General features: G+C 42.9%; 1 protein-coding gene and 1 pseudogene across 7 annotated transcripts in view; one reads left to right on the top strand and one right to left on the bottom strand.

Moving 5' to 3' along the window:
* The window catches only part of KIF13A (kinesin family member 13A), a 230244-nt gene that overhangs the window by 73983 nt on the left and 130571 nt on the right, over positions 1 to 25690 (bottom strand). For all 7 annotated transcript variants that reach the window (XM_047797097.1, XM_047797093.1, XM_047797094.1 and 4 more), the window contains exons 5-9: positions 16905 to 16997; positions 15703 to 15883; positions 11704 to 11791; positions 8513 to 8647; positions 6993 to 7105 (exon numbers count right to left, since the gene is read on the bottom strand). In XM_047797097.1, coding sequence (XP_047653053.1) covers positions 6993 to 7105; positions 8513 to 8647; positions 11704 to 11791; positions 15703 to 15883; positions 16905 to 16997 — 610 coding nt within the window. The remainder of the gene's footprint in view (positions 1 to 6992; positions 7106 to 8512; positions 8648 to 11703; positions 11792 to 15702; positions 15884 to 16904; positions 16998 to 25690) is intronic.
* LOC125134986 (protein N-terminal glutamine amidohydrolase-like) lies at positions 9828 to 10701 on the top strand (annotated as a pseudogene).

Genomic DNA, 25690 nt, shown 5'->3' on the forward strand with positions numbered 1-25690 from the left:
ATGATGGGGAGGGAATTTTTGGCCAATTTTAGGGGCTGAAAATGTAACTTCAGGAATCCTCCTTTTTTTTTTTTGTCTTTTGGCTATTTCTTTGGGCCGTTCCCGAGGCATATGGAGGTTCCCAGGCTAGGGAGTCTCATCGGAGCTGTAGCCACTGGCCTATGCCAGAGCCACAGCAACGCAGGATCCGAGCCGCGTCTGCAACCTACACCACAGCTCATGGCAACGCCGGATCCTTAGCCCACTGAGCAAGGCCAGGGATCGAACCCACAACCTCATGGTTCCTAGTCGGATTCGTTAACCACTTCGCCACAACGGGAACTCCGAAAAAGATTTATTAAGCTAGGACACTTGTGAGAAATGCAAGCGAGCAGGCAAGGAGGCTCTGCTCCAGGAATCCTAATTCTAGCAAAGCACTGCTCCTTTACCTAATCGGCTGGAGGTGGGGATAGTGAGGAAGCTCTGAATCCTTACATCACTCACAAGTTCCTGGGTGGGGCTGGGGAAGAGGGGGTGGGCGGGCCAATGGTGAGGAAGGAAGGCTTCAGTGAGGAGCTAACATTTATAAACAGACAGCCTTCTATAACAATGAAGGATTGGAGGTCAAACAATAAATAAAGTCAGGAGGATCAAAAACAAACACTGTCATAAATCAACTTCCTTTTCTTTTTCTTTTCTACACTTTCCTCAAACTTACAAAGTTTCCTTGAAACCTTAACCACAAGATTCCTTCCCTTAGGAGTAGATACAATATGATCTGAGTTATCTGTACCATCAAGGATGGATTTCAAATTTATTTTACCTATGTTTACAATGATCATTTTCTAAGATCATAAGGGCAATACTGATTAAACTTTATTAGTGGAGTTCCCATCATGGCTCAGCGGAAATGAATTTGACTAGCATCCATAAGGACGCAAGTTCAATCTCTGGCCTTAATCAGTGGGTTGAGGATCCGATGTTGCCGTGAGCTGTGGTGGAGGTGGCAGACTCGGCTTGGATCCTGCGTTGCTGTGGCTGTGGTGTAGGCCAGCAGCTACAGCTCCAATTGGACCCTAGCCTGAGAACCTCCATATGCCTCTGGTGCAGCCCTAAAGAGACAAAAACAAACAAAAAAACCAAAACTTTATTAGTGTTAGCTGTATGAGTATTTCTCTTTCTACTGAGACTGTGTTCACCGTGGCGGCAGAGACTACTGTGTCTGGCTTACAGAAAGCACTCATTCAATAACTGCCAAATTACACCCGTTCTAGAATACAAAGAACAACAAAACATGGAACTCTTTTCACTGAGGACTAATTCAACGACGGTTTTGGTACACTCTGTGGTTGTTGGCCCAATATTCATTTTCCCTTTCTTACTTGCTAGAAGAAACCTGATTTTGCTGGGACGCAGGTGCCAAGCTGAAACCCCTACTTTCCAGGGTCCTCTGTAGTCCGGAGGAGCCATGAAACACATTTCAGGCCAATGAGGTTGCAGGGAGGCATCACTGGGAGGGGTTTCCAAGCTGGCTATTGTTCTCCTGATGAGAAAGGTACTTATTCAGCTGGTGATCCCTTCCCCTCCTTGTCTGGAACAGCAGATGAAGGATCCGGTATTGCCACTGCAGTGGCTGGGATTGCTGCTGTGGTGTGGGTTTGATTCCTGGCCCAGACCTTCCACTTGGCATGGATGTGGCCAAAAAAAAAGTACCTACAAATATTTCCAAAAAGAGGTTCTTTTCAACATTTGTTCTGGAGAGGTTAAATAAATACACCAGAATTCCCAGAATCAAATAAATCAGGGAATGAAGAAGTTACAAGGGATCCATGACTGCAAGACTTCTCAGAGCTTTTACCACTGGGAATCTTCAAAGGAAGGGTGATAAGTAGCCTTTCTTAAAATTATTTATCCAGGGTTCCTCTTCTTCCCAGAGCCACCTGAGGAACTAGTCTTTCACAAGAATGCTTTAGCAAATACTGAAGTAACAATGGTACATGCTCCAAAATATGTGACTACTGCTTCCCCCAGAGCAGATTTTTGCCCTCTCCTTTGTGGGTCTCTCGTGTTTAATATAGAGACATTTACTCAGTTTCTCTTGACATGTGGATCCTGTAATGTGCAAGGGGTAAATTAACAAGGACCCCCTGTCCACCTTTGAATAATGTACAGAAGGCAGGCCACTTTTATTTTCCATAGGTACAAGTTCACGTTTGATTATTCAGGCAATACTCACCAAAGTGAGGTTTCCCAGAGGAAATGAACAAGAGCCATGGAGGATACTCCAGAAGGAAAAATTCAAGTCAATATTATGCTTATAAGTTATTATACCATTAATTACATGACAGAATCCTAGGAGTAACATATATTAATATCCCTAGAACAAGCTTTAGAAGAACTCAGTCTGGGAAATGTTTGGCATATACTTTATCATTAACCACAGTAATTGAAATGGAAATGAGACTGGGAAAGGTCTCATTAGACGAATCCTGTTGGCAGTCAATAGCTGGCTGTTGCTGAGAATAAAACAGAACATTTTTGTTTGTTTGTTTGTTTGTTTTGCTTTTTAGTGCTGGGCTGCACCCATGGCATATGGAAGTTCCCAGGCTAGGGGTCGAATTGGTAGTTGCAGCTGCCAGCCTTTACCACGGCCACACAGGATCTGAGTCGAGTCTGCAACCTACACCACAGCTCAAGGCAACACCAGATCCTTAATCCTCTGAGGCCAGGATCGAACCCGCATCCTCACGGATACTAGTTGGATTCATTAACTGCTGAGCCACGATGGGAACTCCTGCTTTTATTTTTGATCCTCCCACCTTTTCAATCCCCAGAACCATTTCTACTGACATTCCTGCAGGTATTAGAGTGCATTCGATGATGAGTTCTCAGAAAAGCGGAACGAGGCTGACTCCAGCGGCAGGAAAGGCCTCATCCGTCCAGCCTCAGTAGATGATTTCCAGATGTGAAGACGGATGGTCTATAGACAACCTATCTCTCCAGGGTTGGACAAGCCCAGGCGGTGCATTATACCTTCTCTGCCTGAAGGCGTCATGTGTGCGGGAAAGCTCTTCAGAGCTTAATTAAGGAGAGATGAAGCTCCTCGATCCAGAGTCCATTAAGCAGACACTCGTGTCTGTGTGAAGTCCCTGGCAGGTCTGCTTAAGAGGATTACTAATGCTCTATCCAAGGAAGCCCCAAGAGGAGGCTGAGGGAAAGCTCAGGAAAAATGTCAGAGATTTCTTTTAATTTTAGTCCTCCACCAGGCACTGATGTTAAGGCTTAAGAAGCCATTTGTGGAACCACTGGGCAACAGTTTCAGTGTATTATTTATTTTACCTTATCAGTACACACCTACATAGAGTGTACTGTGCCACGTAGGCGTGTTCTAAGCATGCTACAAATAGTTACTAGTTTAAGCCTCCTAAGAGCCCTACTCATTACATTGTTTCCTCACTCACATTTCACAGTTGAGGAAACCAAGGCACAGAAAGGTCACATCCCTAGTTTCTGTAACCAAGCAAATCCAGGGTCTCCTCTGGGAAGCCCTCCCTGAACCTCCAAGCTGTGTTGTCATCTGTGTCCCCATCACACCCATGTAATAGTTCCATCCCTCCAAACGTGCATGGCATGGTCTTATTGTGAGATATCCCACTGATTCAGTGACTATGGACCAATGACCACGCTGAGAACTTGGATGTCCCCTGGTGGGAAGCTGGATCTGCAGTGGGCTCCTGGCATGTCTGCACCAGCTCAGGGAGATGAGAAAGATGTGTGGGGTAAAGAAATAGCCCTGGACAGAGGTTCAAGGGAAAGGGCTCAGAGGCAGCTCTACTCCCTTCGAGGCAGCTATTTTGGGAAAAGCACAAGACCAATCTGGCAAACATCCACAGGCTGGTAAATGTGTCCTAAAAAAAAAAAAAAAAAAAATCCCTGCTCCATGCATAAAGGCTGGGTTATGCAGCATTCTCAACATTACTGGGTCAAGAAAATTCTCTTTCCTCCCTTTGTTTTTTCTGTTGAAGAAATTTATTGTATCTTAACCTATGTGCTCCTCAAAGGCAGCAATCATGAACAAATAACCACAGATACAGCACCTTAAAACAACACAAATGTATTATCTTATAGTTCTGGAGGCCAGGAGTCCAGAATATGTTTCCTAGGGCTAGTTCCTTCTGGAGGCTCTAGGGGGAGAATCTGCTGCCTTGCCTTTTCTGGTTTCTACTTTCTGCCCCCATCTCTTGGCTCATGGCCCCTTCCTCCATCCTCACGGAAGTAGTGGACTGTGAGGTCTTTCTTACCCTACATCATTTGGGTTCTGGTTCTCCCATCTCCTTCTTTTCACTTGTAAGGAGTTTGGTGATAACAACAAACCCACCGAAATAATCTTCTCTTCTCAAAATCATTAACTTAATCACATCTGCAAAGTCCCTTTGTGAGTCCTGACATATTTGGGGAACAGGGAGGCAATATTCTGTCTCCAACAATATCTAAATTCCTCTCGCATCCCCACATCTTATGCAGTGTCAGGCACATAGCAGAGGCTTAATAAACACCTGCTCAGCTTTTACTCATACTGCTTAAATATCTCCAGCCAACAGTTTCCTCATCTTTAAATAAAGGTAAATAGATATACAATGAACCTCACATGAAATGATGCATATGAAAGTGCCCCAAAAACTATGAAGGACCTTAAAAATGTAGACATCTCATGGACTAGTAGGAAGAAATACCTACATTCATATAAGTAAAGAAAGATAGTAGGATGCTAAGAGAATTCCATTCACGTAGTCATAATGGAATAGAACCAGCTGCTGGGTTAAATATGCTAAGTCACGTTATCATGTGGCCTTGGGACCAGTTTGGGACACTACAAAATTTATTGTCCAAATTGCAGGGGGCACTATTAATACTTACTCTGGGACAAAAGTACCAATCAGGACTCTTCCAGGCAAACAGAATAGTGAGGCATGTACAGCACAGCAGATGAGCCTGGGCTCTGCAGCTAAACTGCCTACAACCAAATCTAAGATCCATGCTGAGAGTTTTGTGGCCTTGGACATATTATTTAACTGCTCTCTGCCTTGGTTTTCTCATCAGCAGAATGGGGCTAACAAACCCATCTCATTACACTGATCTGAGGATCAGATGAGTTATCACAAACAGGGCATTCAGAACAGTGCCTGGCATGTAGCAAAAAGTCAATAGACGTTAGTGACCACTGCAGGTCAAGGCCGCCACACTCTTAACTTTCCACGAATTCACAGCACACAATTCCCAGTATCCTCCCAGGAGCGGAGCCACGGGCCAAGGGGCTGACATGGCTTAGCACCAGTAAAGTCTTTCCTTTGGCACCTGCTTCCTCATTCCCATTTCTGCTTTCCCATCCCGGTTCTTGTGCTCTGGACCACAGAGCTGTAGTGCTTGTCTGCCCTCCTACAATGCTTTGTCATGAGACAGAGCAAAAGCCCTTGTTATGAGAGCAGGAGACAGAATGATTGGAAGTTAGCCCCCCCCCACCCAGCAGCAGTCTGTGCAGTGAGCATGGCTGCGTCCACCTGAGAGAGGGGGTGATAGTTCACTGCCCGTTTTAAACTTTGATAAACTTTTGCATAATTACCGTGTGTTAGCACCACCCTAAAATGCAAGTTGCACAAACATGTTCCTGAACATATTACTTCTGGTCACCTTCTGTCCTAAACAAAAGCCCGAGTTAGTTCCTTAGCACCACCAACAAAAAATATTACAAATACAAACTAAACTACTTTCTGCTGAACCTGGAATAATGAACATGCTCTTTATATAGATTATAAAAATATTGGCTACAACAATGAATATTTCTTCAGTACATACAAAATGCCAGGCATTGTTCTAAGCACATGACCAGCATTTTAATCCCCAGCAATTCTATGAAGCAGGTACTGTTATCACCCCCATCACAAAGATGAGAAAAATGAAACACAGAGAGGTGAATTCACTTGCCTGTGATACTTACGTGTTTAGTGAGTGGTGGACAGGATTAAACCCAGGCAGCCTTGCTCAAGCACATTTATTTTATTTTATTTTATTTTTTGCTTTTTAGAGTCGCACTTGAGGTATATGGAAGTCCCCAGGCTAGGGGCTGAATTGGAGCTGCAGCTGCCAGTCTACACCACAGCCACAGCAATGTCAGATCCAAGTCGTGTCTGCAACCTATGCCACAGCTCACATCCTTAACCCTCTGAGCAAGGCCAGGGATCAAGCCCAAATCCTCACGGATACTACTTGGGTTCTTAACCCACTGAACCACAACAGGAACCCCCCAAGTACATACTCATAAATGCAAACTCTGCTCCCTCTCACGCTGGAGAACAGGGGGACTTCTGCATACCAGGAAACATGCTGGGATACTACGGGACTGAAAGAACAAGCCCTTCATCTGTGCCTTTGCTGCACCCTCCGCCTGGAGTGCCTTTACCTCACCTCCACCTGGCCAGCTCCGACACACCCTGCACCAATCGGCTCTCCTTCAGCCCCCACTGTATCCTGGGCACGCTGCAGGTACTTATGGCAAAGAATGAGATTTCAGGATGGCAGTTATTCAATAACTGTTACTTTTTTTGTTGTGTGGAGGTGTTGATGTTTAAACAGTATTAGCTTGACAAAGGGGTTTGAAGCAGATTTTTCTTCTTAGGATAAGCGTCTCGAGTCAAATTTAAGATATGATTTGATTTTCAAAATTGGGACTTGCGTTTATACAAGACAACATTATACAGCGATACTCTGGGTGTCTGTACAATGTTTGAACTAGGTCATGCTACGCTATTGTACTTAAATAAACACCATGTATCTCAGTAGAGGCAGGCGGATGTTGTTCTTCAACCCGGTTCACTAAAGCTGCACAGACTCTGAACCACGTGTGATCAGAGCCATGTGGCCCCTGGTAATGGAATACATACCCCTGCCCCCGCCCCAAGACACGCAAGAAGCTGGGGGAGATGTGCCAGCTTCTGGAATGGCCCCGGCCCCCTTACTTGTTAATGTTGCTGCCTTCTTTCAGTCGCTCTCCAGCGGCTCCAGTTTTGGACACTCTTTCGCTACCCGCCAGGTCCACCAAGCTGACCTTACTGACCTTCTCTCCCGAGTTCTAGGCGTGGGAAACGAGAGAAACGACACACCTGAATGCAGAAACCAGAGAGACATCTACATGTGCGCCAGCCGTCCTGCTACAACAGGGCCGACTCCCCAGGAAGGTTTTATGTTTTAATTAAAAAAAATTTTTTAAAGGTTTATTATTTATTTATGTATGTATTGTCTTTTGTCTCTTCAGGGCCACACCCGCAGCATATGGAGGTTCCCAGGCTTGGATCAAATTGGAGCTGTAGCTGCCAGCCTACACCACAGTCACAGCAATGCCAGATCCGAGCGACCTACACACCACAGCTCAAGGCAATGCTGGCTCCTTAACCCACTGAGTGAGGCCAGGGATTGAACCAGTGTCCTCATGGATCTTAGTCGGCTTCGTTAATGACTGAGCCATGATGGGAACTCTGTGCCTAGGAGGGTTTTAAATGTTAAGATTTTAAACTTGAACTAGAAGTTTCATGGCCAAAACACAAGTTGGCGTGGCAGCACGGCACCGAGTTTCACAGCTGGGTAGCAAGTGCTCTGGGTTTCCCAGAGTACAGTCAGGAATCTGGCGCTTTCAGGTGCCTACGAGAACATACCAGGACACGAGGGTTCCTGCACGTTCAGGTCAAATTCCTCCTATTTTGAAAAAGCATTCTTTAGGCTAAATGTTGTGGTTTCCTCTTTAATATCCTTTAATGACTATGAGGTAAACTCAGTTGTTTTCAGGGGAATTTTAGTACTGAAGGATACATATTAAAAGCTGTATGGTGATCTCATCATGGTCTTTAGGGAGTTTACACAAGGAATTCTTTTTCTTTTTTTTTTCTTCTTCTTTTTTTTTTTTTGGCCATGCCTGTGGCATGCAGAAGTTCCTGGGCCTGGGATCGAACCCAGGCCATGGCAATGACAATGCCAAATACTTAACCTGCGAGGCCACCAGGGAACTCAAAGGGATTCATCTTTTTTTTAATTTTAATTTTAATTTTTTTTTGTCTTATTGCTATTTCTTTGGGCCGCTCCTGAGGCATAATGGAGGTTCCCAGGCTAGGGGTCTAATCGGGGCTGTAGCCACCGGCCTACACCACAGCAATGCCAGATCCGAGCCGTGTGTGCAACCTACACCACAGCTCACGGCCACGCCGGATCTCGTTAACCCACTGAGCAAGAGCAGGGACCGAACCCGCAACCTCATGGTTCCTAGTCGGATTCGTTAACCACTGCGCCACGACGGGAACTCATCTTTTTTTTAAGTTATATATAAAGGCAGATCTAAAACGTTAAATGATATAAGCCAAGCAGCTCATCTAGGAAGTAAAAGAGTGGGATAAAGTGCTCAGCAACTGAAGCCTGCCGTGAAACAGTTCACTTGTGCAGGTATTTTGAGTTCTTTCACTGCCACCCAAGGTTCTATCGGATCCCTCACCCCAGACTGCAGGTCATACAGCGTCTGAGTGATGATAATGTTGAACACAGCATGGGAGCGGCTACTTTCTTCATTCATGTTGGTTGCAGCTACCGTCCGAGACTTATTCCCCTCAGACATCAACGACTCAATATCCTAGAGGCAAAGCACAAGGAAAACTTCATCAGCAAAAACCCTAAGAACACCATCCTGCCCATGAGGTGTGTGTATTAATCATGACCCCTCTGACGCATCCGTCACCACCCTTCCATATAAACCTCCCTGCTCTCCTCCGTCGAGCCTGTTTGAGCTTCTGCTCCCCTGGTGCTGCCCAGTGGATGAAATGTTTTCCCCACTCTTTCTATCCCGCAGTCATCTTCCTTCCTATCTTTCCCTGTGCAAGCTCCTAAGGAGAAAAGAGCTAATATTTATTGAACATTCTGGATACTCCGCAATGTACTTAATGTATTTTATTCTAACTCTCCTGTACAGCGATCTACTGCTTGCTCATTTCCTCCCCCTTTCAACACCGTCGCTCTCCCAGGACAGGAAATTCTCCTCATTCAACCTTGCACACCTGCCTTAGAACACCTGGAACCTAATGCGCTCATATAGTGTTTGAAGGATGACGTTTAGAAAAGCAGTATTTTCCTGATTTTACAAACAGGGGCACTGAAGTTCATCGAAGTCAAATAACTTTTCCCATATCTAGTAAGAGGCAGAGTTAGATGCAAATCATAAACTCCCTAGCTCTTACTAATAGGTGACAGGAGGGGATGGATCCTGAGCCCAGTGACACTGAGCTAGGAGCCAGGCATCTTAGCAAAAGTGCTGACTTCGCACCTTCCGGGGGGGGGGGGGTCTCTGCATTTCTCAGCATTTTCAGGGATGACTGCCCTCTACTTCTGATTCCGGTTATACTAAAATTGTCTATGTTTAAGTGGCTGGACAGAGTTATCTTGCAGATTAATCTTAGCCACAGTGAATGTGAGTGACGCAGGGACAGTTACAACACACAGACGGCACATTTAAATAGAGGGGTGCACTTGCTCATTTATTCACCAACACTCTGCAGCAACGGACAGCACTTTCTTCTCCGTGCTTCCCAAAGCAGTGACAATAAAAAGAGGCTAAAACATCCAGCCCAGATGTGAGAAGCCATAAAAACCCAGGAGTAGGAAAAGCAAACAGGTCAGTCAATGGAGGGAGGATGGATTCAGAAAAAGAGAAGAACAGGAAGAGTGAAAAGTAACTCTTTTCACTGTGGAGCGCCAGCCTCTCCTGGACCGAGGGGCTGGTGCAGTCTGTCTGCCTCAGGCCTGTGCCCAGGCCCGCCATGGAAGGGGATGTCCCTGCTACCACAGATGTCCCTGTCCACTACCAGATGGCCAGCCCCCCGCGGGACACCTGTGTCTACAACAGCTGCTACTGTGAAGAAAATATCTGGAAGCTCTGCGAATACATCAAAAGCCACGACCAATATCCTTTAAAAGAGTGTTATGCTGCCTTCATATTTAATGAGAGGAAGATGATTCCTATCTGGAAACAACAGGCAAGACCCGGAGATGGACCTGTGATCTGGGATTACCACACTGTCTTTGATTTTTTTTTTTTGTCTTTTTAGGGCCGTACCAGTAGCATATAGAAGTGCCCAGGCTAGGGGTTGAAATGGGAGCTACAGCTGCCAGTCTACACCACAGCCACAGTAACGCATGATGCAAGTCCCATTTGTGACCTACACTACAGCTCAGGGCAACACAGGATCCTTAACCCACTGAGCAGGGCCAGGGATTGAACCTGCGTCCTCATGGATACCAGTCCAGTTTGTTATGGCTGAGCCACAAGGGGAACTCCATGTTGTCTTGCTTCCTGTTTCAAGCGGAGGACAGGGTTTCATTTATGATCTTGACACTGTCCTGCCATCTATCTCCCTGTCTCTTTGATACTTATGTGGAAGATGCCTTTAAGACGAGGACATCCATCCACAGTTCAGAAGGAAATTTAGAGTGATCTGTGCAGATTCGTATTTGAAGAACATGAAAGGCTCCAGTGGGAAGTGCAGAGATGCCTCTTCCATTCCATCCCCGGCTTGAGACTCAAGATTCCAAAATGAACCTGAGTGACTCATCAGGAAGGATCCCAAGGGAGGATGGGAAGTCATCCACCTGCTATCTGAATCTGTACATCGATTTGGCAGTAAGAACCACTAAACTTGACCTCTGGGTGTAGCACCTCGGAGAAATTCTAGGACGTGAACAATCCACCCCTTCACCTGCGACAGCCAACATTATGGTACATTTGGCTTGGAATTATCTTTTCCTCGTTTAATTCAATTGAGTTGAAACATAAGTGAACAAAAGAATAAATAGAACCAATTGTTTTTTGATATGCCAGGCTGAAACTTGACGTAGTGTGTATTTGCTCAGATATTCCTATAGCTCATTTGTTAAAACATGTGAAGACTTATGCCAATAACTGCTTTTGTTGTGACAGATGTGTGGACTTGGTGTCTGTTTTGGATGTTTTACTTCCCTCCAGCTACACGGTAAGCTCCTTGAGGGCAGGGCTGTGGCCCATTGCTCTGTGAATCTCTAACGCTCGTAAAATGTGCCCATAAAATGTTTGCTAGTCATTGTGCTCCTGCTTGAGAAGGGCTGACGCTGTGAGCTGAATCAGCAATAAGTATTACTCTTTTGGGACCATTACGTTCTTTAAAAAAAAACAAAAACAAAACTGCAGCCTTCTCAGGCTTAAGTGTTTCTTGGCTATGTATATGTTTTTAGATAAAAATGACTTTAAAAAAAAAAGGAACGGAATCGAAGGCAGGAGGCCCTAGCAAAGAGAAAGGGCTGAATTAACTGCCAAGTACTGCTTACGTTTGTCCAGATTTGGCAGATATCACTGTCAAATGATGGACAACACTGGCCACCATGAGGTGGACAGTATCAACAGAGCGCTATTAGTGAAACTATTCCACAACCTCCAAACACTGAGCCTCTCAGCCACACAGTACAAACTTCCCTACTGAGCAGTCTGAAGAAGGTGGCGAGAAGCCCTTCCGTTTGGGATGTGCTGGTACTGGGTTTCTCAGATCACGAATGGCACCGATATGCTATAAGGCAGTCACACCAAGAGAGATTCACCACTACTTATACACTTCAATTTACTACCAGTTTTTGATGACATTAAAAAAAAAAAAAAATGACACTTACCTCAAAACTAGTGACGGCCAGTTGGGATAAACCATCTACGTAGGGTCCTAAAACTTTATGCTCCCGAACTTTAAGAGACTGTCTGCTTCTTCAAGAGAAAGGAAAAAAAGAATGAATTCATCAGACCCAATTTGAAGCTTCTCTTTATAAAAAGAACTTTAAAAAGTACTCAGAAATTAAGATTGCGATTTCCAAAAAAAATTTTTTTTAACAATCAAAAAATATGCTAAAAGCTACTTTATTTGGATTAGCAAAATAGCATTCCTTATTGAGGAATACCTTTCATAGTCTGATTTCTATTTAAAGTAACTTACTATTTTAAAAATTCTATCTCTACTCCCAAGCTAAACAGCTAGCACACAGAATACTAGGTTAGGGGTTAGGTTAACCTGCTTTAGTAGATGAACTTCAATTTCACATGGGAGAAAGGGGAAAAAAAAAAATGAAGCAAAGAATGTGCCAGAATTGAATCTAACCTTCAGGTTATTTTATAAATAAGCATATTCTCACCAAGTAATGTCTTAAAGTTTTGAGCAAGCAGTGAACAATATTAGAGTGTTTTAATTTATATTTGTAAGGCAGCAACATTGATTTATGCTGCTTCCATGCTGACAATTTTATACAGAAAGTGATGTTATATAGTAGTTGTTTATACTATCAGGATGCTGATATTTATCCTATATTTAGAATGGGCTCTGCTGATGAAAATTCTAGGGCTCTTTTGAATTTTATTATTATTATTATTATTATTATTTTTGCTTTTTAGTGAAATGTGGAGGTTCCCAGACTAGGGGTTGAAATCGGAGCTACAGCTGCTGGCCTACGCCACAACCACAGCAATGTAGGAATCTGATCCAAGTCTGTGACCTACACCACAGCTCACGGCAATGCCAGATCCTTAACCCACTGAGCAAGGACAGGGATCAAACCCGCAACCTCATGGTTCCTAGTTGGACTTGTTTCCACTGCACCACAACAGGAACTTCTCTTTTGAGTTTTTAAATGGCAAACTTAGTTTGGGGCCCATGTGAAGAACTTACCAAGAGAAAACTAAGATGAAAAGCAAAGGTTATATATCATGGTGACACTAATTACCTTTCAAATCAAGAGTCAATGCTTGGCATCACCCAAGTGTGGAAAAAAGGAACCAAAAATGACTGAGTGCTTCCTGAAGTCCAGGCACTGTTCCTTAAGAACTTCTCAGTTGTCTCACGTAACTTTACAACCACCCCACAAAGGAGGTTTTACGAAGTTTATTTTAAGGATGAAAAATACAGTGTGACAATGAGCAATTCTGCTGTACTCTAAACAAGGGCAGACCAAATGCACAACTGTAAGAGAGCTGCTTTGATGCACATGGATTCAGAACTCAGCTCACACTGTGTGCACAACCAGAGATTCTTTTTTTTTGTCTTTTTTTGCCATTTCTTGGGCCGATCCCTCGGCATATGAGGTTCCCAGGCTAGGGGTCTCATCGGAGCTGCAGCCAATGGCCTACGCCAGAGCCACAGCAACGCGGGATCCGAGCCGCGTCTGCAACCTACACCACAGCTCATGGCAATGCCGGATCCTTAACCCACTGAGCAAGGCCAGGGATCAAAACCCGCAACCTCATGGCTCCTAGTCGGATTTGCTAACCACTGAGCCATGACGGGAACTCCACAACAGAGATTCTTTAAGGCTATTCTTGAGCAAGAAAAGGTAAATCTAGCACATCAAGAGCTTCTGATGGTGTCTAACATCTGAGGTTCTTATAACCCACTGGTGGGTGTGTGAACTGGAGCAACCATTTTTTTTTGTCTTTTTGTCTTTTCTTGGGCCACTCCTGTGGTGTATGGAGGTTCCCAGGCTAGGGGTCGAATCAGAGCTGTAGCCACCGGCCTACGCCAGAGCCACAGCAATGCGGGATCCGAGCTGCGTCTGCAATCTACACCACAGCTCATGGCCAAGCAGGATCGTTAACCCACTGAGCAAGGGCAGGGACCGAACCTGTAACCTCATGGTTCCTAGATGGACTCGTCAACCACTGAGCCACGACGGGAACTCCTGGAGCAACCATTTTTGAAAGCAGCTTTGCGGTACCAAAGCAGAAGATTCTGTAGCTTGTGAGCCACAATTCTACTCCTGTATGAATTCCCTAGAAACTCCTGCCTTTGTAGCCCAGGAGGACTGTACAAGAATGCTCAGGGCAGCACTGTGGTGGTAAAAAGCAGAAACCACACGAATGACATGAGATAGAATTAAAGAATTTTGGTGTATTCATACAATGGAAGGCTCAAGAGCAGTAAGATTAATATGAATTATTACTTCACATATCAAAACAAATGAATCATTGAGGGGAAAAGTAGGAAGTCACCAAAGGACATATGTATTATGATGCCACTTATACAAAGTTAATAACTCTGCAAAATTATGTGTAAACTCTTAAGGAGGAAGAAGATGAGAAACAAAATTCATGATAGTAGTTACTTTGAGGAGTGGTAGGAATTGACATAGAATCAAAGAGGAACATACAGGTGGCTTCGAAAATACTGGTCATGTTCCATTTATGAAGCCAAATGGTGAGTGGGACAGTTGTTGTTTTATTACTCCTTATACCTTACATGTATTGTCAATGTGCTTTCACATGCATTAAATAGTTTATCACTAAAAGTAAAAATCTTATGTATAATTGGGTAACTTTCTCGCCACCCATAATTTCTGTCTCATACTTCTGACTATACCCTTGATTATACACTACTAAGAGCACTTAAAATATTTTTAATGACACAAGAAAGTATACATCATGTTATATAAAAAATTCAGGATATTCAACTGTATTTCCAGAACAGCCTCAACAACCCCCCCTCCCCCACAGCTTTGAAACAGGATCAAAATGCACCAAAGTGTTAACAGTGGGTTTTGATTTGTTTTGTTTTGCTTTGTCTTTTTGCCTTTTCTAGGGCCACTCCCGAGGCATATGGAGGTTCCCAGGCTAGGGGTCTAATTAGAGTTGTGGCTGCCGGCCTACCCCACAGCCACAGCAACGCCAGATCTGAGCCTCGTCTGCGACCTACACCGCAGCTCATGGCAACGCCGGATCCTTAACCCATTCAGCAAGGCCACGGATTGAACCCACAACCTCATGGTTCCTAGTCAGATTTGTTAACCACTGCGCCACGATGGGAACTCCAACAATGGGTACTTTTGAGCAGTAGGATTATAGGTCATTTCTCTTTCTTCTTATATTTTACCTATTTATTTCTCCTGTCTCTATGAATCAAACTCATCTGTTTTTTATCACCTAGTTTTTAAAAAAACACAGATGCCTGGGTTTCCCCCTGGGTCTGCAGAGTCATAGCTTCTACAGGTGGGGCCTCAGGCCAGCCTATCCTTTAAAAGCCGCCCAAGCGATCCTAATGCACGTGCCGGGAAGAGAACAACCTGCCTAGGCTGGTGGTTTCAGTCCTGCAACTACTTTCCCTGCACTCGGGAGGTGCTGCTTTCCAACATCACTGGAAGGACCAGTGCGTCATTCTTAACTCAATTTTTATGAATGAGCCACAGTGGCAAAAGTCACATCAGTAGTAAAAGAACACCCTTGTAAATGGCATCCATGAGCAACTTCAACATGAATATAGGATAACCTATGAATACGGGATATACCAAAAGGCTTTGAGAAGCTGATGATTTCTTGGTAAATGAACTGAAACCATAGTGGTGACAAGGGCTCCCCTGCAACTTTCACTTTAGGGTCATTTAAACTCATTATCCTGGATAAACAACAAGGTCCTATGGGAGAGCACAGGGAACTCTGTCTCATCTCATGGGACAGACCATGATGGGAAAGAACATAAAAAAAAGAATATATATATATATATAAAATATATATTATGTATAGAAATATATATATAATTGAGTACAGCAGAATAGGTACAACACTGTAAATCGATTATGCTTTAATAAAAATAAATAAAATCATTACCCCTATTACAAGGTTAATTTCAACCACTAACTTACCCTTTGGGGTCTAAAAGATCTCGAACTTTCTCGTTGTAAATTTCCATATAGGATACTTCGACTTTAAAGGTCTGTGACTCATTCTGCTCCAGAGAGATCCTTTGAAATAAAGCACAGCAGAGCCTTGGAATGAGGCCCCGCTGCTCGGCGCTGCCCATCATGGAGAAGGATTTTCCTGAGCCTGGAAAAGGGCAAGCAGAAAGAAAGGAGGATGGAAAGGAAGCAACATGGAATGCTTCAACCCCACGGGCGTTCTGTCCATCAGCCAAGGTCACACAACAGAAGTGGCAACCTGGCTCCGAAAGCCAGGCCCCTGGACACCAAGGCTACTCTTCCTTCTTTTATATTCACTCAATTTTCATGAATGACTTTTACTGTGAGAGCTGGAGGGCACCTCCTTTACAGATGGACAGGTACCAAGGTAACCACTACAAATACCTAATCTTTAAAAGTACAAATAGTAAAAAATAAATATCAACTATACATCAAGTAACATCAACAGTATTTTACCCACAAAGTATTTTGCATTTGTGAAAGTACTTTGAAATGTCTTCTCCTAGTTGTCCTATGATATGACAATAGGCAGCACAGTTACGATTTATGGATTTATTCCAACTTCAGTTGAAATTAAATTAACGGCTGAGCCAGGAGTCTGTTTTTGTTTTGCTTGTTCCAACCAACTATGCCAGCAGCCTAGGTTTAATAACCTATCATCACTTCAGTATTCTGGTGAAAGTCCTCTCTATAGGATGATACTGAGTTTTTCTGCTGTAACATTTATACTGAGAAAGTGGTAATTATATTTCTAGTTCAAATACAGGTTAAAAGTATAATTTAGGAAAATAACACTTAATAGTCTGAAACTAGCTTTGCTCATTAACATTGAAATTACTCAATTACCACAACTGTTGAAACTTCTAAAAGAGGAATTTTTTTTTTTTTTTTTTTTTTGGCTGCACCCACATGTGGAAGTTCCTGGGCCAGGGATCAAACACACACCACAACAGCAACCCTAGCCATTGCAGTGAAATGCCGGATCCTTAACCTGCTGTACCACAAGTGAACTCCAACTTCTGGTCATCTAATTCAGCTAAATTCATGAAGTCAGAAGCATTTTTCTGTAGTTACCAAAAGCATCTTCTGTTTTGTTTTAAGAAATGCACATTTAATATCATTGACTGTAAAGAAAAGCAGCTACTTACCTGTCTGTCCATATGCAAAAATGCAAGCATTATATCCCTGAAAAGCTTTCTCAAGAATTCCTTCCCCAAGGCACTTAAAAACCACTTCTTGACCTAAAAAACAAAGCATATAAAACCTGAAAGGAATGATTTTTCTTGACATATCTGTATTAATCCCTGAGCCCTAATCATTCTTTCAATCCGAAAAAGGTATGAAGTGTATTGCATACCTGCTATGTGTAGGGCTGTGGGTTAAGAACTTAATGTACACAATTTTCTTTACACCTCTAAACTACAGCTGAACACCTGGATCAGTATTGTTCTCCTCTAGGACACTTCTCTAGGCATTAAAGGTTCCTGTCTATTGTAAGGAACTGGATTCCTTCCAAGCATCATTTACATTTGGTTTAGTTCCTTCTCCTGAGTTAGGATGAAGGGTCAGTCAACATAAATTGTCTCATCTCCCCATCTGGTCTCTGGGCCTCTGATGAGCAGGAACCATGCCACACACATCTTGGTGCACGTGTGCACCTCTGTACCTGGCGAGGTGCTAAGTACACGCCAGGGCTGAGAAACTGTTCGTGGCTGGTGGAGGGGATGTGCTGAACACAGACACTGCTGGGCTGTGTTCTCTTGGGGATTCGGGGAGAGATTTCCATCTCTGAGTCCATCTACAGGTTACTGCAGCTCTTGGGGGTGTTCTGTCACGTACTGTCTATTCTAGGGTAGTGTCCAGCGAAAGAGTAAAGGCGTGAAAATCTTCTTAAATACTTAAAGAGGCATTTGCCACCCTTTGAAATAGGTGCCTCTCTAACATTCCTTCTCCACCATTGAGAGAATTAAAGTGGTGCTTTGTGCAGAAACTACTAGTTTAAGCACCTCTTGCCTCCATTAGAATGAGAAGCTCCCGATTGATGTCAGAGACTATATTCTGTTTATCTCGGTAATCCTAGTGCCTAGTACAAAATGCTTAATAAATGTTTGTTCAAAGAATGAGTCATTTTAATCTTTTTATCCTCCATGACAATTCCTTTTACATTTGGAAGCAATGCAACATAACATAAGCTTTTGGGTTATGTTTTTCTATCAAGTAGCTGAGTTTAGCAGTCTCTTGTTATGCTATGACATGTCATGGCTGCAGAATGGGACTCTTAAAAGTGTAAACATGAAACAAGAAATAATATTTTCAATCATGAGGTTGGCAAAAATAAAACTTTTTTTTTTTTTTTGGTCTTTTTGCCTTTTCTAGCGCCACTCCTGCAGTATATGGAGGTTCCCTGGCGAGGGGTCTAATTGGAGCTGTAGCCACCAGCCTATGCCAGAGCCACAGCAAGGCAACACGGGATCTGAGCCGCATCTGCAACCTATACCACAGCTCACGGCAACGCCAGATCCTTAACCCACTGAGCGAGGCCAGGATCGAACCTGCAACCTCATGGTTCCTAGTCAGACTCGTTAACCACTGTGCCACAATGGGAACGCTTTTTTTTTTTTTTTAAATAAACTTTTAACAATATCAAATATAGCTGGATTGAAGAAATAGGTATTTTCATAAGCTGCTGGTGGAAGAATTAACGAATGCAGCCATTCTAACGAAAACCTCAACCAATAAAAGGGGGTATTCCCAGGCTCTCTGACCTACTGTGAGGCATCTGCCCTAGAGACCCACTCCCACAAGAGACCCCTGTAAAAGGATGTTCGTGGCAGCACTATACTAAAAGTTGGAGTCAACTTAAATGCCTCATTAGTAAGGGTGTGGATCAGTATAATGTGACTATTCTTTATGATGAAATATTGTACACCGTGTTAAAAAAACGAGCAAAACAAATCTATGTGTATAAACCATGCTAGAACTCAAACACACTGTTTAGTCAAAAAAAAAAAAAAATCCATGTTCACGCTGTACATATAATGCAAAAAATTTATGCCAAGTAGTGTGTGTATGTGCTAAAGCAAAAAAAAAAAAAAAAAAAGAAAAAAAAAGGATCAGAAGAAAACATACCAAATTTATATAACCTTATTTCTCAACTTCAGAATTCTACCTAAGAGGCAGAAAACGTGATGGCAGAATATGTGGATTTTTTTTTTTTTTTGGAAGGGTGAAGAGGCTTTCCTAAATATAGGGGAAAATACCTGTTGCAAGACCACCTAAAGATGTGTGTGTATGCTCATATACATATACCCTGAGAATAAAGTTTGTGAAAATCCTTATCCACTGAAGACACACTTTCAAAATCTCTTTTCTGTTATAGTTAAGTATGACAGAGTCTTATGCTAACAAGAAAATATCTGACCCATCCTGCTGCTGACCTTTCATGCACATCAATATTTTTTTCTCATACGTGTTCTCAGAAGACGTTTCTCATTCCACATGCATTCCCAAGGCCAACGCCAAAACACAGGCTTAAATCCAGAGCTGAGCCCCATAGCGCAGAAGACTGGGAATTAATCATAGCCTGTGCTCAGGCTTGTGAGAACTGATGGTCCTCAGCCAGGACCCAAGTGCCATCGAAGGCATTCAAAAAGCACCGCTTTCTTGGCACAAACAGATGGATGGAGCAATCTCTTTTGATCTTCCAAAACGGTTAAGTGGCCCCCAGGAAGGGAGTGGGGTGAGGGTGGGGCCAAGACGCTTTAAGACTTGGCTGAGTCAAATGTCCTGACTGTAATTCATGATTTGATTCATATTTAGTAACTTGAAAAAAAGCAAGAGGTTGAGTTGATGAAAGGACTCAAATGCAAAGAAGCACTGTGGTCAGAGAGCTTTTACTATGGCTTCCAGAGCCGAAGTCATTAACCAATCAAAAATTTATATCTGTTCCTTTATCGGGTGGTGAAATGAAATGCTTTCTGGTTTCTGTTCCTGATGCTGAATAGGCTGAAATTATGAGGAATTATTTTCTCAATGTTTCTTTCAAGGGCAAATCACAAGGTTTCTTTTTCCTTGGTAGGAATGGCCTTTTAAAACTAAAGATCATTAGCGGGGGTGGGGTGGGGTGGGGTGGGGAGGAAGCAAAATAAACACTCAGAAATGAATGCTAAAGAGCTGCATGAAATAGGTTTATGATATGTCAAGTGAAAAGACAACCACCACCACCCAGGGTGTGTCTACTAAAATTGCACTAAAGGAGTTCCCATTGTGGCTCAGCCGTATGAACCCAACTAGTATCCATGAGGATTCAGCTGGATCTCTGGCCTCCTTCAGTGCGTGAAGGATTCAACATTGTCATGAGCTGTGGTAGAGGTCACAGACGCAGCTCAAATTCCATATTGCTGTGGCTGTGGTACAGGCCGGCAGATGCAGCTACGATTTGACCCCTAGCCTGGGAACTTCCATATGCCAGAGGTGTGGCCCTAAAAAGACAATAAATAAATAAATAAATAAATAAATAAATAAATAAATAAAATAAAATTGCACTAAAAATTAAAAAATGATCAAAGAATGCTCCAGGATATAAAAATAGCAGAATAAATCTCAGCTTGGCCTATTTCCAAATCATTACAAATACGAAATAGGATTTAATTAACAAATTTAACTTGTATACCTTCATTGCTTATGCTAAGAAGAAAAAAAATTAACTTTTTGTCAACCCCCCTGTTTTCAGTGCACTTCACATATTCTATATCATTGGATCCTTGCAATACCCAGGTATGATAGGTATGGATTGTGACCAATAAAGAGATGGGGGGAGTGCTCTGAAAGAGTAAGTCATTTGCCCAAGATGGGGCCACCAGTGAGGGGCAGGGCCTGGGTCTGTGGGTGTGGACTCTCAACGGGCTGAGGCCCAACCATAATCTGTGACTCACCCTGTGTGGAACTGGAAGTCAGTTACTCCCACCTTTGGGATTAATTGTAGAATGTACACTTTGGTCAAAGTATGGCTGTTTTTTTGAAATTCCAGTGAACACTTGCAAAAAGACTGCAGGCAGTTCCCACTGTGGCTCAGTGGGTTAAGAACTCCACATAGTGTCTGTGAGGATGTGGGTTTGATCTCTGGCCTCACTCAGTGGGTTAAGGATCTGGCATTGCTGTGAGCTTTGGCGGAGGTCACAGATGCGGCTCAGATCTGGTGGTGTTGTGGCTGTGGTGTGGGCCTGCAGCTGCAGCTCGGATTTTACCCCCAGCCTGGGAACTTCCATGTGCTGCAAGTGGGGCCGTAGAAAGGAAGAAAAAAAAAAAAAAAAAAAAGGCAAAGGTCTTATTAAATAAGGTGTGAGGTATGAGTAGACGTGTCAACATAATATGTAACTTCTAATCTAATAATCTTGATAAAACGTACAGATCATAGGAGCGCCTGCCATGGTACAGTGGGTTAAGAATCCAACTGAAACGGCTCGGGTTACATCCCAGCCTGGTGCAGTAGGTTAAAAGGACCCAGCATTGCCGCAGCTGCAGCGTAGATTACGGCTGTGGCTCAAATTTAATCCCTGGCCCGGAAACTTTCATATGCTGTGGGTGTGGCCATAAAACAAAAAAAATTACAGATTACACTGACACCTCTAGTTACCTCATAGACATGGAAATAAAATAAATGTGACTAAAAAAAAAAAAAACTACTGTTTTTTATTTCCACTAAATGTATATATATGCTTTCCAAAAAGTCAAGTTCTTTTACTTAGTTACATTTGACAGAATTCAGATTTATTGTATTTAATAAAGTTTTCATTTTAACTAGGACAAAAAAAAAACTGGGAAACACAAAATGGAATATGAAAAAATAGAAAATAATTATACTGTGTTTCTGAAAAGAATTCTTCTCCTTTCCATCCCTAAATAGCTATTCCAAAGCACAATTTATAAAAGGACAAATATAAAGAACTATAAAGTTCATGTATTTTTACAAATCTAAGCAAGAGTGGATACTAGAGAGACTGGAATCCATGTTATCACTATGGCTTCCGTGTCTCTAGGGAAATTTATTCTCTTTTAAGACAAGAAATTATGAACACTTTCCCACCTCTACAAAGGTACATCAACATTAGCATTTTTTAATAGCTCTGCTTAGCTTCCACTGTATAGTTAACTAACGCAATCAGTTCCCTATTATAGTTTAGATTATTTCCTTTTGCTTTCTGCAAAATTTACCTTACATATTTATTTTTATAAAGTCACTTTTTATAAAGTGACTTTTTATAAAGTCACTTCTCTATTGCCTTTACTAGGCAAAACTCCAAAATATCAAATTACTAACTCCTCCAGCAATGCATGACTCTTTTTCTCCACCTTCAACAACAGTGGCTATTATTCCTCTTGGCTTCACTAAGTCAATAGGAAAAAAAAAGCCTCATTGTGTTAAATTAAGATTTTTGTTTCCTTAGTTTATTGCCCATTAATATTTGTTCTTTAGTAAACTGATGATTTGGGTCCTATGTATATGTTTATAAATCACTAGGGTTGGTCATTGATTAAGTATTAATTTCAAAATGCCTATCATATATTAAGGATATTTAACCTTTGGTCTATTGTATGTTGGACATATTTTTCCCAGTCTGTTATTTACCTTTCAGTCTTTTGTTGTTCTTTGTCATACAAAAGCTTTTGGTTTTTCGTATTTAAATCTCTCATCTTTTCCTTTATGATTTTTGTCTATGGTATATGTTATGCTTCCAAAATCCTCCTGGATTATTATTATCCAAATTACATAACTATCCACCCACACTTTCTTCTAGTTTTGTTTCTGGTTTTTACAGTTTTATTTCCAAACTTGAACTTGACTCCTTACCAGCGGTGTAACCTTGAGCAAGATCTCGGTTCCTTCATTAGTATAACAGCAATAGTTGCTCTCTTACTGGGTTGCTGGTATGATTTAATAAGGCACTTCAGTAAAGCACTTTCCATAGTGCCTGGCCATTATACATCCATAATATATTTTCATTAATATCCATAATTAATGCCATCCCTTAAATTTTTAACCAACTATAATTAATTTTGGTATAAGAAGGGGGAAATCATCTAATTTTTTTCCCTAAATAGTTCCTTCATCTTTGCAACAATTGTGTGAGGCAATCTAATTTTAAAGATAAAAGGAAAGACCTTTATTCTTAGAAAAAAAAAATTAAAGGGGTCATTCATTGCTATTTCTCTAGCTCCCCTAGAGGGTCCCACTTTTTAAAAATAACATTAAAATATCTCAGAAAGGTATAGGGGAAAAGCAACTTAATAAATCATTTCAATAAAATTGTGAATAGAAACAAACTCCATAGAGCTCCCCTTATTCTTTTTATTCTGGTGCCTTTGCAGCTCTGTGAATCCCTGGCTGGGGTGATACTTAATCAGTTCTTTGGTTTGGTGACCTTCAGGGCACTGCTGGGACAATAAATGATTATTTTTAAGAAAGCCAAGACTGTTAATCAAACTAAAGATGTACATTCTATATAGTCTTGGTCCTTCTCAGCTAAACCAGTTTGCCTTTTCCATGCAACACAAATGGTGGCTACATTTCACTCTGTGATGGAGAGAAAATATTAACTATCAAAGACCCTTATATGGTCTATTACGGAGAGTCTGGTTTATCCAAAAGACTGAAGGGTTTTTGTTTTGTTTTGTTCCTTTCTATTTTTTAAACACAGCAGTCCTTTTTTTCAGCATAGGAAAAAATGACTGGCCAACTGCTTTTCGAAGTTTAGTTCACCAAAAAAAAAAAAAAAAAAGGAACTGTTTCTGTCGGATGGTGGGAATCACGGAGTCCATAAAAGATTCAAGCTCCCCACCCTTAATGTTTCCCAACCACAGTTCACGTTCAAACAGAACGAAGTGCCACTTGTCTGGAGGACTGCGTACCAGCCCGAAGTGGAAGTTCAGAGGTCGTGAGGGAAGCAGGAAGGTCTATGAGCATGTGTTTCTATCCCAGACAAATCAAACAAAGGCGCAACACGGTCCACCCCAGAGCCTTGTGGCTTTTGCACAGGACCAATGCCGAAGAGGAGGCGGCCACGCTTCAGATGTCAGCTCCATGTGCCTGGCTCGGGGAATCCACAGGGCAAACCCGACCTCACTTGTTCATAACCATGACCGAGATGCCAATTTCCTCTGTGAGGTTTATGATTAGGCTCCTGTAGTTGTGTGGACAAGTCTTAAAACACAGGCATGCCCAAAGCAACCCACAGTACAATGTCAGGACAATAGAGAGGGTTCTTGTATGGAATATTTACAAGCAAAGTCACAGATCTGACCCACCCAACCCTGAGTCACACAGCATACAGAGCTCTGAAAAGCCAACACTTTGAGTCTGCACACTTGTGCATCATCTGTTCCTACTGAGAATAGCAGCAGTGGCCCCAAAGCGACTAGGCTTGTGTACTGGGAGCTGAGTAACCAAGGTAATTCTCTCTAGAGCAGGGCCCTGACAGCAAAGCACAGAAGAGAAGGTAGGGATGGAAGGGAAAGTGCCCACCACACATAGAACACCAGACTCCTAAGGAGGAACAGGGTGAAACATCACAGTGGGCTATGCTCTAGGAAATGGGGGAACAAAAGAAGAGGGCAGAACCTTGTCTTACCCACAATCTGCATTAAACAAGACAGCCTCCCACAGGTCACAGCTGAATAAGACACTGAGCGTGGCACTACATGGTTGGACGCGACAAAGCAGCGAAGTGGGAGAGCAGTCAAGATTTTAACATGATTTGATCACTTTAAACAGAATCTCCAGTTTTCCTTCTTTTCCCCATCTCTTTTCTCACTGGAGTTAGAGTGGGGGAAAAATGGTTAAGTTCAATATTTATGATTTGGAATTCTTGCGCCTGCACATTTGCAAGGGTGTTTTTCCACTTGTAAACAAGACTAATGGCCCTAGCGATTTTGATGAGTCTGGGCTCGGCAGGTGGCCCAGCTCCAAATGGGAGCACCTGGACAGTGCAAGACCTGTCAGGTTCCTCTCACACCCAAAGGGGTAAAGAATGTCTAACGCAGATGGGGTTTCAGCCAATCTCTCCAATGGTACAACTCTCAGCAATTGTCACGTGTGGTGCCTTTACACCTAGTTTAAGTGGAATGACCCCAAACTACAGAGTTTAGATAAAGGAACTAGGGCTTTAAGGAGTGACTTGATGATGAGACTGAAGGTTCACTCAACTGTAGAAGTTTGCCATTGAGGGTCCTGGACCCCAAGAACCTGGACCATGAGGGTAAAGGCAGGTGTCCAGGAGCCATCAGAGATCAGTGTCCCCGCCCTCAGGAATCTTTGCAGCACAGCCTGGGTGACTCACCCAGATGAATGTCTCCACCTCAGGGACAGCACTGGGGCCAGTCATGAGCTGGCAGTGAACCTCAGCTCCTTTTATTGCGGATAAAGTGGCTGAGTCACGGAGGAGGAGATCAGGCAGTGGGGCCCGGAGGGAAGAGCTGGAGGATGGTCTTGCAGAGGATGCAACTTGGACCCATGCGGGCAGGTGTTTTCACACACACACCTGCTGACCAAGGAGCTGCTCTCCATCTCTACCTGCTCAGCAGCATTTACCGCTGTCTCTCTCTGACTCAGAAGCAGACTTGACTCAACATCTCTTCTGGACTGTGGGGAACACAGGATTTATAGCACTTGAGGGGCGGTGAAAACAAAGCCCAACCCAAACACAGGCATCCAGGACTCAGAGAACTTCTGACAGGAAGGACAGCACTATTTGTATTATTTCTGGCCTGGTTCCCAGCCAGAGACTCCACTCTGATTTCCTAAGCACGGCCTTTTGTTGGGATGGGAGGGAACAGAGGGTTTCTCAGGACTGCAGTAGAACCCATAAAATCTTCACACCTAATAGTCACAGACCCAAAGCCACATGTGCCACTGCTTTTGGCTTTCTCAGCCTCTCTG

This window comes from Phacochoerus africanus, chromosome 9 (assembly GCF_016906955.1).
Source record: "Phacochoerus africanus isolate WHEZ1 chromosome 9, ROS_Pafr_v1, whole genome shotgun sequence".
Lineage (NCBI taxonomy): Eukaryota > Metazoa > Chordata > Mammalia > Artiodactyla > Suidae > Phacochoerus > Phacochoerus africanus.